The 15523-nt window shown below is 30.8% G+C and overlaps 2 protein-coding genes across 4 annotated transcripts in view; both read right to left on the reverse strand.

Annotated features, from left to right (window-relative positions):
* LOC127700008 (receptor-type tyrosine-protein phosphatase mu-like) overlaps window positions 1–15523 on the reverse strand; it is a 293046-nt gene that overhangs the window by 188467 nt on the left and 89056 nt on the right. The window contains exons 17-23 of one of the 2 annotated variants that reach the window (XM_052203437.1): window positions 12066–12133; window positions 11730–11766; window positions 11181–11278; window positions 8927–9064; window positions 8100–8245; window positions 7118–7253; window positions 4785–4934 (exon numbers count right to left, since the gene is read on the reverse strand). In XM_052203437.1, coding sequence (XP_052059397.1) covers window positions 4785–4934; window positions 7118–7253; window positions 8100–8245; window positions 8927–9064; window positions 11181–11278; window positions 11730–11766; window positions 12066–12133 — 773 coding nt within the window. The remainder of the gene's footprint in view (window positions 1–4784; window positions 4935–7117; window positions 7254–8099; window positions 8246–8926; window positions 9065–11180; window positions 11279–11729; window positions 11767–12065; window positions 12134–15523) is intronic. The other variant, XM_052203443.1, reaches the window with a different exon arrangement.
* LOC127700039 (receptor-type tyrosine-protein phosphatase T-like) overlaps window positions 1–15523 on the reverse strand; it is a 253165-nt gene that overhangs the window by 8143 nt on the left and 229499 nt on the right. Inside the window, exons 24-25 of one of the 2 annotated variants that reach the window (XM_052203485.1) lie at window positions 4108–4207; window positions 2930–3003 (exon numbers count right to left, since the gene is read on the reverse strand). The exons of the other annotated variant lie outside the window; for it this stretch is intronic. Coding sequence (XP_052059445.1) covers window positions 2930–3003; window positions 4108–4207 — 174 coding nt within the window. The remainder of the gene's footprint in view (window positions 1–2929; window positions 3004–4107; window positions 4208–15523) is intronic. 2 annotated transcript variants of the gene reach the window in all.

The following is a 15523-nucleotide window of genomic DNA, read 5'->3' on the forward strand; positions in this document are numbered from 1 at the left end:
CTGTTGTTTTTATCCTAAGTTCTCAAACGGAAGCAGTATTTTTGTAATAAATTTGTAAAATATTCCACGGAACCCTGTGTCTCGCCTGATATTGCTGCTGTAAGTGTAAAAGTGTCATGTTGATCGGCTGTACATTTATCTAATATACATTCATCGGTAAAAAAAAAAAAAAAAAAAAAATGATTTTCTGTAGATGTTTTTGCTTGAAATTGAGGAATAACTCCTATACAAGTTTTAAAACACTTCATGGAGGTTTACAAATTTATCATGTCAAAACAGTTTAATTCGGTTTTATTTAAATAAAACAAAACTATATGGTTTTCAACCATGAGCAAAACCCATACCCTATAGTAAGCTATTAAAGGTCCCGAAATGAAAAATGTAAAAACCTAGAAACCTAACGATCTATAGATAGATAGATAGATACTTTATTCTCTAAAAACTAAATACAAGTTTACAGAGAAACATACAATATAAATATAGATACAATAGTCGAGGTAAACAAATCCAGTATGATATTCTGAAAGTAATATACATGGCATACATGTTTAGTAACATGTATAATGAAAGGTTAAACTCAATAAAAATAAAAAATAGAGATGGAGACGCCGACGCCACTATCGACGACGAAATAAAGGTTTGTTGTGTCTCACTGCCGCTACATTGATGTCGCAGGCTCGACACAAATCAAAAGACTTGAACTTTATTGTTAACAAATGAAACACTTCAAATCAACTCACACTAAAGTTACAGGGAAACGGGGGGAGGTGGGCTCGGACTAAGCGACAAAGCATCAATACTATAAAATAAGAATTCTCCGAATTTTTTTTAGCGTAAATGATCATTTGAACTTAAACGAATATCAATCTTTTATTTGTAATCAATTGAATTCCCTGAACTACCTCGCACTAATTGAAAAATAAACTTTTTGGAATATCTGTTTCATATGTGACGACGGACATGTTCCAGTGGTCGTAACCATAAAACCGTCATCTTTTCCTTGAATGTAAACTACCAAATAAAACCAAATCACTGGGTTTGTACTTTCTCGAATAACACGACGGGTGACTTTCTGGAGCATCCGAGATCACCCCGACGGATTTATATTACCCAGTCATACCGATCTATTGAAACAGCCAAATGAAACTGTTTTGTATGCCACCGCAACTGAAAGTTGGGGGGGGGGGGGCATATTGTTTTACCCCTGTCTGTCCGTCCGTCCGTCCGTCCCATTATGGGTATATAGTTAATCCGCATAACTCCTCCTACAGTTTGAATCCTAGGAAGTTTTCTCTTTACTTACTGTTTGTACATATATTGAAGGTGTGCATGTGGTCAGGGTTTTTATTTTTATTATCTTTTGTTCTTTTGGGAGATAATTGAACTTTTTTTTTCATTTTTGGGGTAAAAGCGGTTAAATGAGTTGAGTGCGGGGGCATCACTTTGTCTAGTTTACCTTTTTTTTTTCTCGTGTTGTCCTGTTACACAACTGTAACAGTCCGATGTAAGGTTAGGATTTAGCGCTCACATACATGTTAAACTCCGCCACGTGCACTTTCTTTATGTACCTGCCCCACGTCAGGAGCATGAAGTTCAATTGTTGTCGTTGTATAAATGTGTGTCATTTTTTTTTTGTAGATTGTTTATTTATAAATAAGACCGTTTGTTTTTTCGTTTGAATTTTTTCACATGTTGCATGGTGGCCTTTTTGTAGCTGACTATACGGCGTGTTGAAGGCTGTACGGTTGCCTATATATGATTTCTTACATCCATTGCATTTAAACTCTGATGGAGAGTTGTGTCATTGTCAATCACACCACATCTAACTTTATTTCAACTTCTATGTTGCGTTTTGTATACTGTAACATTGTTTATCTTTTGTACGCATACCCCGGAGCCCTCTTTTCGGAAGCCCGAGCAAAAGTCCTTGTTCCGCGATAGAAAATTTAATTACGAACTCATATAAGATAGCTCGAATTTCAACTCAAAATCTTAATTAATCTAAATAAGACTTAAATTCGAATCTTACTCAAACTCTACCTCAAAAAGTGACTCATATTTAATGTTGTAACTAGAACTCTACCTCAGTTAAATGTGACTCAAACTCGAAATCCAACTCGAAACTCAATGCTAACTAAAACTTTAATTCTAATAATGACTTGAATTCGAAATCGAAGACTAACTCAAAGTTAAACTCAAACAGTAACCCGAACTTTAATTTGAACTCTAATTCGATGGATGGCCACTCTCATCCAAGGCACATACAACATGGAAATCTATCTAAAAATAGAACAGGTTTTTCCGAATTGGTCACGTGATTTTACCGCATCAAGTAATGGGATAACCACATCAAATGACAGGACCACATCAAATAATGAAACAAACACATCATGTAGTGTAAAATCGTCAAATTTTGAAACATCATTACGTAACTTTAAAACCATATAAAGAATAGGCAAATCATCATTACGAAATAACAAAACCACATCATGTAATGAAACAACTACATAACGTTAAGTCACATTCACATCAAGTAATGTTAAAACCACATTGACTAATGACACAACCACATTAAATAATGGTGAAACCACATCGAGTAATGAAAAAACCATATTGAGTAATGTCAAAACTATATCAAGTCAATACGAAACCATATCGTGTAATATCGAAATATCATTAAGTAATGACAATCCATATTGAGTTATATCAAAACATCATTACGTAATGTCAAAACCATATTAAGTAAAGACAAAATATCATCAAGTAATAATAAAACAACATAAAGTAATATCAGAGTTCCACATAAGACAGCTGTGGCGTTCCATAGGTTTCCTGTGCAACTTCATGTTAATATAGAAATAATTGAAGCAACTTCAGAGGGTAGAAATTGTATATTGAATATAAGTATTGAGTTAAAGAGTTTACTCACAGGAACTATAACTGCATTTATGTAGTCGTTTCTGTTTCTACCGTAAGACATTAAGTAAGGTCTATAGTTGTCATCTAAAACCAAATAAGTAAAAACAAATAGTTCGTCTACTTATCTATATGAAGTAGTGAATGTTTTCCACTTGTTTTTATACTTGTAAATTTTTCATATGAATTTTAAAACCAACATTTGCCTCTTTTCAAAATGCAAAGATTTCAAACCATCTTTGTTTTTCCGTCTATGATACTGACAATTGACGCTTGTTTATACAGTATTGACACCGTCGTATGTAAACATAAAAATAAGCAAAACTAGATACAAAAAAAAACTCAAACTTCTATTTCACATAGATTGTTTACCTGTATTTAAGTTTCATAAATCAAATAAGAAGATACCAATCAATGTAACACACAAAATATGAGAGAATAACACGAACTCCAAATGGGGTCTCCATTTTTACATCATGTTATAACCGCCATGTGAACTCACGCTCAGTCAAAGTTTTAGAATTGTGAAACGGATACAATCGGTAAAAATATGGATTAGATTACTGTTCTTTTATCTTAGATCTAAGACAGCAAAAACAAGTCGATCGTGAGTTTCGAAACATATACATCGTATCGGTCAACTAATTTGCGATGGTGAAAACTTAGGAAGTGTCGATTTTTAATCGCTCTTTCTCCAAGCTATGTTGGAGCACTTTTTGGTAAGGGGCATTTCTCTTATAATGTTGTCCGTATAATTGGAAAATGTACGACAGTAACGTATTAACTGAGATACGTATACGCCATACGATTGAGAAGATGGTATGTTTCTGTAAAGAAATGGATAGTTGACAATTGGAAAGTTGAAATAATTACGTGTATATAAGATTTTAGTGTGAAGTCATTGATTTGTGTCAATATCGAGAAAAAAAAACAAGATTTAAAGCAAGACCTCTGGCAAAAAAATTGTTTGTTAGTGTTTGTTTAATTATTCCGAAGAATACTAATGATTAGACAAAAACTACAAAACTACTGAAGTGAATTTTTTTTTAAAGAAAAAAAAATAAAAAATAAATTGCTTGTGACATTTGGAAAAAAACAATAATTCTGATTTTAACATATTCAATGAAGTAACGTTATATGTGCAACAAGAACACACTTAAATTCAAATTAATATATATCCACTTTACTTACTTGCAAGAATAGACTTTGAAGAATTTTTTGATAAGTTTTCTTTACGTCTTGCAGCTGTATAATTATCAGCAGAATATAATGGACGCAACGTTTGCAATCTCTAAAATGTAAATATTAAGTAACTTTTTTGTGGTTGGACATACTGATTAAAAATAAGACTTTTTAGAGAGGAATGTACCAATTTTAATTCACAAATTACTTCTCGGATCAAGATAGTTTCCGGTAATTTGTTTGTAATGGTGGATGATGCCAAGGTACCTCATATGATCTTCAGTGGACAGTGAATGACTTGAAATCAGTGTACAAAATGTAAGTTCAGTTTGTATGAATGTGTGGTAACATCAGCAACAGTTTATGACTGCGAGTTTTATATTCTTACTGAATACACGTTAATGTTAAAGTACATGGAGGAAAGTGCTTAATCGTTATCATGTGACTTCTTTCAAATAATAATATAATGACATATATTAAAATGAATATTAAACCATAGTCTCATTACTGTTATTTATGTATTTTAACCAAAACTGTTTCTGAAGTATAACGGTTGAGGAGAAATAAAACCAACTTAAAGATAAAACTTGATTTACATTATATATTAAAGCTACATGTAGATGTTTAAGCAGAAGCAACACCTCTGTGAAGAAAATAGTTTGCAAGACATCAACAAAAGAGAATACCTGAAACTCTTCTCTAAATACTGTTTGATTTTTTGGTAATGTCTTATGCTCCTGCTTTTGAATATATTCACAGAAAACACTCTTTTGAATGGACGTATCTGGAACAGCAAACAATTCCAGCAGTGCTTCAAATACGGCCTCATATTGTTCCTGAAACATGTAAAATGCGGAAAAAGCGTGTTCATTAGAATTGGTTGATATTTATATTCATCACATTGGTGGTAATGAAATACCGTGATTTCCAAATAGAATAAGAAACCAAGAATTTCACATAGGAAATTAAGCTGATAATTTCTATCTTCTGACGTCATACAACAATTTGTAAGGACTGTAAATATAGTTAAGGTTTTATTTTATTTCCATTACAAAACTCTATGACCAAGTAGAAAAAAAAAATATATTCTACGAAATCAAGTATCAAAACACTGACAATTAGCTCATGAGTTAGTTTATGTGATGTTCGGTTAAGATAGCTGAATTTTTGGACTTGTTATTCTATACATATGTTTGTTCATAAAAGATATCATATTGCAACACAAATGATTATGTAAACCGTAAAAATAGCGTTTTCAAATGTTATTTCATATCAAAGTATGCTCCTGCTTTTGAATATATTCACAGAAAGCACTCTTTGAATGAACGTAGCTGGAACAGTAAACAATTCCAGCAGTGCTTCAAATACGGCCTCATATTGTTCCTGAAACATGTAAAATTCGGAAAAAGCGTGTTCATTAGAATTGGTTGATATTTATATTCATCACAACGGTGGCAATGAAAGACCGTGTTTCGAAGAATAGATTTATTTTTTTTCCTTTGGCCATAGAGTTTTGTAACTGAAATAAAATAAAACCTTAATTATATTTACAGTCTTACAAATTAGTGATTCAGCAGGTATTCCTTATGGAGCAGGGACTGCGTACCCTTTCTGAGCATACAATTTGTTTTTGTTTAATATACCTTTATATGTTTTGTTTTTCTCTTTATTTCTAGTTCTACATGTCCTAGTGTGGTCTGTCTTTTATTTGTCTTGTGGTGTGTAACTAATGTCATGCACTTCTTTTTATTAAGTAGCGGAATCTTTTGAAATTTCAAACCACCTAATTGTACATTCTCAACATTCACAAAAGAAATTAATTTCAAGGTATAGATATATAATACATAAAGTAACTTACTATAATAAGTTGCAAAAACATGCAATATGTATCTATAAAGCTATACATAATAGATGTTTTTAATGTGAACATCAGCGCATTTAAACGATAAGAGAATTACTACTTCTCAGAAATAAAATTGGTATAACAACAGCTTACAGAACAACTTAATACAACTATAAGACGGTCGTTAATGCTTCAAAAAGGTCGTAAAAGGACCAGTTGCAATATGTAAAACTGAATAAATGAGAAATCCTCTACATGAGCTGCTCATATTACAGTAATTCCTTTAATGAATTGTGATGTTTGTAATTCAAAGGTATTTTGGTTCTTATTACTTCTGATTTAATTACACAATGGAGTCAGGCTGCACGAGCTAGGATAAATGTGATGAAATTTAACAAGAACATACATTGATCTTTTTCAATTGTAGTAACACAATTTCGTTCATCGCATCTTTGATATAGTGGATCCAATATATCAATCTCTAATATACTCGGACGTTGCATTTCTATCAAATTTTTTTCTAGGGGTGTCGTTACTGCACATTTTTTATCAATTTTCGGTTTCTATCTATTGTGTACACGAATCTCATCAGATCAAATATTTCCGTCTTTGCCATATACTTCTATTGGAATTTAGGGATTTTCCCTTTGGTCCTCAACGTTTCATTTTCGCCCAACACTTTTTGTTGGGTATATTGAAAACAGTCATCCTTCTATCGTGCTCTCTGAATATTAGGTATTCGATTTTGTTAAATAAGAAACTTAGTTACAAGTAAATACCATGTGGAATGATCCACAGTACTTTGTGCACAAATCACCACTAAATACTATAGCAATTTATTACCTTTAAAGATATACTCATATACCGCACATACGATAAAGATTATGCATTACAATGATGCTTATGCGGTAAAACGATTGTACTGGTTATTTAAATACCTGTATGTAAAACAATGGGAGTTTACACTCATTTGCTATTTTCCCTGGTCAAGTGATGTTGTTAAAATACAGGGGTCTCTAAGTATACAACCTGGGCTACACTATACACCAGGAATTGCTTGATTACACATTTTTTTTCGTTAAAAAAAGATATACTCATCAAGCAACAGTTGAAGTTGAAGACTTTAAATAAATGTTAATACATTGAATATATATGAACTATTTAAATTATACATACATGTGTTTGTACCATATTCATTCTGTCCTTCCTCATCGTCTGAACATACTCCATAATATCAACATATCCTTCTTTTTGTCCATGCTCATATAATGCATCTATAGCAATGAATGTTCCGGTTCTTCCAACGCCAGCACTAAGATATAAATATTTGATATGAATAATTTCAAGAAAAAGGTCATAATATACAACATGTACACGTTTCCGTCAATCTAGATCAATATGTAAAAGACATACATTAGCGAAATATACTCCGTATCACGGTTGCTTGTAAGAAAAGTATTTTTATAGTTAAAACGCCGTACTTTATCTTTAAATTTTCGTGAAAAAAGTCGAGTAAATAATTATAAATAATTTCGATGTTTACATTGTATTCCTGTAGAGATCATGAAATTAACCAGGATGAAGGGTTTGATCAAGAATTCTAAAAACATTATCGGCAAATACGTTTTCCTAGAAATTACTTTTAAGTGTACATTTTAACCAAATACTAACAAAATATATGGATAATAACAAATCTAAAAAATAGAGATGTATTTAATTACTTCTTATGCAGGAAGAATCCTGCAATCTGATTGGTTAATCACCCAGGTGTAAATAACACCCAACATTGTTCGCCATAATTTCCCCCCAAAAAAATGAAAAAAAAGATAAAAATATATCCATATATAAAATTCAAACATATTTTTTTCCCCTCATTTCCTGGAATGTTTCATAAGAAATAAATTCGTTATCTTGGTGTAATCAGAGGTGTACGGAATTTTACACCAGTGTTGAAAATTCGTACATCCTTCGGCTGCGCCTTAGGGTGTATGAATTTTTCACATCAGTGTAAAATTCTGTACACCACTGATTACACCAAGATAACTAATACTATCTCAAAAATCAAGAGGACAACTTACCCCTTAAGTTAAAACATAATATCTAAAAAAAACTTATTGTTTCTTGTCTTTGTCTTTTGGCTAAACAAATATAAACGTACCTACAATGCACCACCATTGGGGTACTCTTATCTACTTTTATGCTTTTGACTTTTCTGTAAAAATTAACCAATTTGACGCTATCTGGAACACCATGATCCGGCCATTGAGTGAAATGGAAATGATGAACTTTTCGTTCTTGCTTATTCTAAAATTACAGAAGAATTTATTTTTTTATATGTACCAATTATTAAAACCTGAAACATTACATAGATTTTATCTTTTTCTTCTTACTATTAAATTGTTGATGTTTCAATCAACCACTATCGAGATCTAGACAAAAAATAAATTCAACCACACATAAAACATATGCAAACAGCTCGTATCTTAAATCAAAGGTACCGATTGGTCTTAATTGGTCTTAAACAATCTACATGAGAAAACTCAATAGTTATCGCAGAAACTACTTTAAAAATAGTTGATATAGGATTCACAGTAAAAATCACGAACTAACTAATTGTTTGTAAGCGTATTTGCCAAAACATATGCCTTCTCTAACCTTTTAAAATCATTTGTGTGTTAACTTATCCAAGATAAGCTAGCATCTGCTTTGACCACTAGGATTACAACTTATCGAAATTAAAGCAGATCATGTCTATTCTCCAAGAGCACCTGATATACCTCTTAACTCTTATTAATCGTAAAAACTCATCAAAGATGGCTCATTACTTAGTACGCCGGATATGTTGTTTTTTCAGTATGCTATATGTTTGAATTGTTCCTTAAAGAATTCACGTTCTCTTTAACGGTATCAGTTATCGATGGATAGAAGTGTAACATTGAATCATGCATTACTTAGACATGGACTGAAGTTAAAAAATTAAATTACCTTCAAGCTGTTGTTTTGTAGAATAAATAATCTGTACACATACACTGTATGTTGTATCTCTTTTTTCATTACAAGTCTATAAGTATCTACTGGCATTGCTGTGTTGATGCTTTGGGGCCAGTAGTATTCACATTTTTTCTGAAATACAAAAATTCCAAAGTATACGTGTTAAGTTAAACATTAAAAGAAATGTTTTATTTAACACACGTTTTCAATATACATGTTTTCGTGCATACATATTTATTATTTGTGGTAGATGCATTCACATTTTCTTTTATACATTTACCAATCAGTAAATATCCCAACGATAATTTACTTTGTAGGCAGATAGCAAAATATACAACTAAATTCTTTTTCATTACGTAATATACTCTATACACAGAAGTAGATCTGCATAATATAACAGTTACTACAGTATAACCATGTTGTACATAATGCCGTGCAAGGTACACCGTAAATCATTGTTATACATGAATATGTGTCCTTATAACACCGCTTGCACTATCACATTTACAAGTCCAGTTAACCATGACAACCGTACTTTTGCATACCATTGTAGAAGCTCGCACCATAAACAAAAAACGTGAACTACGTTTCAAATTGATTTGAAGACAACTTCAGATTACAATACTTTGACCATTGACTTGTTCATGACAATGTTATGGATAAACAATAACACCGGTACCTATCAATTTTCAATGAACTGTAAAATAAGGGTCATAACCGCTATATGTCACACGAATTGAAATTTCATATCATAATGAGCATATATACTAACTTTCAAATTGGAGTGACTATGGCAAAGTAGCTTGATAGAAAAACTTTAACCTGATACGAGATGGACAAACAGAATAACGAATGGGCGGACGGGCGCTAATTAAAGGCACACAAGGGGCGTAAAAAGGAGGAACAAAATCCAAACTGAATGCCTTTGGATGTAATTTTCACAATATTGTCAAACAGGACCTGGCTACTCATCTGATCTGAAAATTGCATTTGGAAGTAATAATTAAAGGCAATCTTGAACGGAAGAGCGGTAAGAATTACAGACGAAAGGATTGACCAGTTCATTCTTTTACACCGCCAATTCCGTTCAAGGGTTTTTAATGATATTTTAGACATCTAAATCTATACATGCAGATATAATTTGCTTTTCATTAAATAATGACTGATATTAAAATACAAAACAGCTTTATTTTATCTTAATATATGTCAGGAGAACTGTTCCAAAAAACAGTCTCTGGAACAGTTCTCTTGACACCTTTTGGACAGTTTCTGACAAAAGCTGTTCTGACCTGGAACAGATTTCAACAGTTCTACCCTAGACCCGTTTTCGAAAGATCTTGCCTGGATTTTCTTTATTCATATAGTTTTATCCTAGAACAGATTCTATCATTTATATCAATAGAACAGCTACTGACAACTGTAGCTATGACATAGTTATTTTTTAGCTTATCATGATAATTAAATAATTTATTAATACTTTCAAAAGAAATTGCTGAAAATAATTAATTAAATATTAAACACATACTCCTCTTGTGCTCATGTATATATATATATATATATTATTATAAAGAAATAAAAATAGTTTTGATTAAATTTTTAATATACGGAAATAGCAACAGAAACATACACTAAAGACAATGCGTGCTTTTTTACTTTTTAATCCTTTGATCTAAAACAAACGCCAAACAGTTCAATGACAGATTACTTTGACAGTTATAGAGAGAGGTTAGAATTTTCACAAATGTACAAACTGGATAGACTTATGTTGACATCTAGTTGTGTTTCTTTTATCATAACCGTCTCGTGGTTCTCGTGAGGTTTTTTTTGGGAAGATCGCGTTTCGTTCCTTAGTTCGATCAAATGAAACAAAGAAAAAAAAAATGAAAATTGCAGATTTTCCGCTTAGCATGCGGCATCTTGAAGTAACTGCAAAATCCAGTCAGCTCGGCATCAGAAAAATATGTCCAGGTAGGGTAATACTATTTTGTTCATGTCGTATGGTCGTTTTCTCTTTGGTGTGCGCATGTACCCCTCTACATTTTTGCTCTAAGTATACAGATAAAAACATCTTTAATCTGTTAAAAAAAAACGCCGTTAAAAGAAAGAATTATCACAGAAAAAAAGATATAGAAACCATAGAATTTGTATTTTCGTAGTACATTGAGAAGTAACGCGTTCTGTACAACTAAACCATTTTATACTAGAGACATGATACATACATGACACTTTAACTTAACCAGATAAATACCCTTCTTTCCTCTTCTAATTTCGTTACCATCACTATTTTGTTAACTTTTTCTTGCCAGATCATATGCCAGAAATCTCTGATGGTATTCCTTTTCGGACCTTAGGGCATAAAAAAGTATGTAAGCATTAATATAATACAATAAGTCCTTTTTTACATCATTTATCTTTATCGAATGCAAAAAAAAAATTAAATAGATTAGTATTTGTCTTACAAGGAACGATTTCTGAGTAGATAAATTATTTCAAAATCGATCTATTAATTGTTGAAGACTGATTGTTGACATTGTAATGTCTTTTTTGTTGTGGTGTCGACAGGTTGCTGTTTTATTTAGTAATAACTATACTTCACACCTTGTTTCCAAACATGATTTATTTGTTTTCAAATGTTTTTTTTAAGAAAGGGTCCTTTGAAAGATATCCCTCTCACCAATTCTACAAAAAATATGCGATTGTAATGATGCATAAAAGCTTTAGAATAATGAAAATCCCTGTCTCAATGCATAAAACAGAATTGTGTTCTGATAAGTTCGCTATTATAACTATAACAAACCTTGTGAAGCTATGTATGCCTTTTCTTTTTCGTAGCTCTGAAATTAATTAAAATTAATATTATTTCCAATTGAATAACGGTTTTATTATTTTATAATTTTTTTGTTTTTATATCAATGTATCAAATATACGACGTATTGGTGATTAGTTATAGTGTTGTGCCATCAATAATGTTCTGAGACTTTTATCAAAATCTTTAAATGAGACCAGCATTTGTTTTGCCTTTCTTGAAGTTACATTTGTACCATGACTTTTTTGTGTGTTTATATGGTTGTATGACAAGTATTATTGCATTAATATGTAAAGTTTTGAAATAAAATTATCACGTATATCTTACATCAATGAAACTAGCGTTAATGTAATCACTTTTGGTGTCTCCAGTCAGAACAATCCGTGAATGGTCATCTACAACAAAGTCAAATAAAGTTTACTTTGGTCATTGGTTTATTGGTCGGGTTGTTGTCTCTTTGACACATTCCCCATTTCCATTCTCAATTTTATTTAGTTTAAATTTATTTAATTTTTTATTTACACATTTGAAGAGAAATGACACAGAAACAAATTCTTATTATTCGACACCATATAAGTCATAACCAATGTAAGCACATTTTATCGTTTTATGATTTAAACCCATTAAATTGGATTTGGCATGAATATAATGAAGCAATATGTACAGATGTAATAAATTACAAATGTAGACTTGAAGTTGATCTACTAGGATTGTTTGTTGATTGTAAGAAAGAAATACAAAATAAGTGTGCTCAATACGTGGTCTGTTTAAACAAAAAAACTTAAAAATTCGTTGTGCTGCTTTTGACTAAACACGTGGTATTTAGGGGTAAATAAAGGTTGCCCAGGAATCAGAAGAATGTGTCTAATAGGGTGATAAGGCTTCCTATGAACTGCTTCTTTCTGCACTAGCACCTTATAATGCGGCTCTATGTGTCGGTCTGTAACTAGTACAAACAAGGTTGACACATTATTATGCTACTGTCTCAATATACATCTAGTATTTTCTAGAAAAAAGAGTGGTATTTCATTTCTGTTCATAAAATATCGAGAATATAGCAAGGGGCAACTATAAACAATAAGTTAAAAAAAAAAACAAATCATACAACGTTTTAAAATATCTGCATGGCAACCAATAAGTTGTTATTGTTATAGGTTGCATTTTGTAAATACAGCTGTTTCAAAAACCACGCCACTTTTGGGGAGATATTCATAGATATTTTGTTTTGTTTACGTACTGGTTCCCAGATATGATATCTATGTTTCATCTCATAGAGACATAACTTGGGAATGTTACCTGTATAAATGCACATGGTAGGCGGTGGAATTGAATTCTGAGTAAGACATAAAGTGAAAGGAGGGGCAGTGCATAATTTTTTATTTTTTTTTTATTCAACAACAATATTGCACATGCTGTTAACAGATTTCTTCACTGGTACAGCTATTTCAGTGGAGATCCCTGTATATTAGTACCTTAAGACCAGGGTATCTTCAGGTATATATTTATAATTTTGTTAGTATGTATATTATATGTCTTTAATACATTGTTTATCATTAATACATTATTTCTCTATTATTTTACTATTATATCTCTGAATATGAACTTTATATATATAGTAATATACAATCAATTGTTACTATCTGATAGATGTTGGGAATAAAACAGAATAACGGGTTATCTTAGCGTGTTCGGAACTTGGTTTGTGGTTTAATATATTTCTCTGTTGTCCGGTATACGGTTTTTCAGTTGTTGTATTTTTGTGTGGATTAATTGATTTCACCACGTGTCTCCTAAATATAATTGTATTAGGCACGGAAGGTATGTACACAAAAAAAATTTTGGTCTCATATAGTAAGCATAATTTATATATCTTCCGTATAATCTAAAATTACAGTAGAAATAAGAGGTACTTTCACTTTCAAAACTCATTGAAATTGTAAAATGAAATGATCATCTATCTAACCGGTCTGTTAAATTACATATATAATAACAATATTGACAATAATATAACAATGTTGTCAAATATAAGAATATATCTTTTCTAGTATCCCATTTCCTTCAATATAAATATATTTTTTTTGTAATAATAATCCTTTTTTAAATTCTGACCTAAAAACATTATATAGATTGATATTTTTTGTCCTATATTCTGACAAATAGTGTATTTTGTGTATAGTGAACACAATAACTGTAAGTAAAAAGTTTATTTCATAATAATGTTCATCATTAATTTTATATCCCCAAATTAAATTTTTTCAGTGAAAATGTGTCTACCAATCTTAGCTATTTCAAATAACTTATATATTTCGCCCCAAAACTCATCTAAAAAGTGGCACGTTACAAAAAAATGTTCATAGTCTTCTGTAAGGTTACAAAAAATACAGGTAGAGTTATGGCTTATTTTCCATTGTTTTAACAACACTTTGTTTGGAAGAATAAAGTGTAATAGTTTCCATCTGCACATTTTCAGTTTATTATCTTTAAATAGTTATGAATAAATTTTTGCATATATTGAGCTTCACTTTGTATATTTTCACATTTTAATATTCTGTTCCACTTATGATGCCCTATTGGAATTTCTTTCTCATATTCTATTAAAATTGTATAAATTTTCTTCGAATCTAATTTTTCTAGTTTATGTTTGCAATTATTTTTTTCACTTATATATAGTGAGTTATTTGTTAAAACACTAGTTTTTATTGAATTTTCTTCATTTAATATTTTTAACCATTCTTTTGGGATTACTTTTCTTAATTTTTAGAATTCAGCTATCCAATTCGATTTATTCTTTAATTTTAAACTTATAATTTTTTCTGAAAAGACTCCATTTTCATCAATAATATCATTTATATGAATGATATTGCTATCTATCCAGTTTTGGAAAAGTAGTGTTTTCTTTTGAAACTTGATCAATTGATTTCCCCAAATGACTTCTTGGCGGATAAGTCTGTAATTATTTGGATGTTTAGTTTTATTATTTTTATTTTTAAACCATACTTTAATCATATCAAGATAAAATTCTGGTAGCTCTTTAGTACCTGGTAGCGAGTATATATTATAAGTATTCACTCTTAAGATAAGTAGATTGCTACCAAATTTATTTAGATAAAATTTTGGTATAACCATCCGATTAAGAAATTTATCAGCAGTTAATCTTTTTATCCAACCTATCTTAATAGATTCTATATATTTATCTATATTTACCATTTTTAATCCGCCATCTAGTTGGTTGAAGCTTAATACAGTGCGTTTAACTTTTTCTGTCTTATTGTTCCATAGAAATTCATATATAATTTTTTTTAAATTTATCTAAATACTCTTTGCCCAAGGTTGAGACTGTAGCCAAATAAGTAATTATAGGAATAACTAAAGATTTAATAACTGTTATTCTTCCTATCATGGTTAAGTTTCTTTTTTTCCAATAAGATATAATTTTTACAGACTTTTCTAGCTGTTTTTCAAAATTTAGTTTAAGACACTCTTCTTTGTTATACCCAAAATATGTCCCGAGACTTTTAACTGGTTTATCTGTAAAGTTAATATTTTAATATTTTTCTTCACAATGTTTTTGTTTCCCTAGCCAAATACCCTCCGTTTTAGATCTGTTAAGTTCTAATCCTGACAGTGAACCAAATGTTTCAATCATGTTAAGAGCTTTTGAAATATCTTGTTTTAATTTGAGAAAAAGAGTGGTGTCATCTGCTAGCTGACTTATTTTTAAAGTATGGGGTTTTCCATCTATCTTGATTTCAAATCCTTTAAGGTTATGGTCTTGCCTAATTTTA

This window comes from Mytilus californianus, unplaced genomic scaffold (assembly GCF_021869535.1).
Source record: "Mytilus californianus isolate M0D057914Y unplaced genomic scaffold, xbMytCali1.0.p SCAF_1, whole genome shotgun sequence".
Taxonomy (NCBI): domain Eukaryota; kingdom Metazoa; phylum Mollusca; class Bivalvia; order Mytilida; family Mytilidae; genus Mytilus; species Mytilus californianus.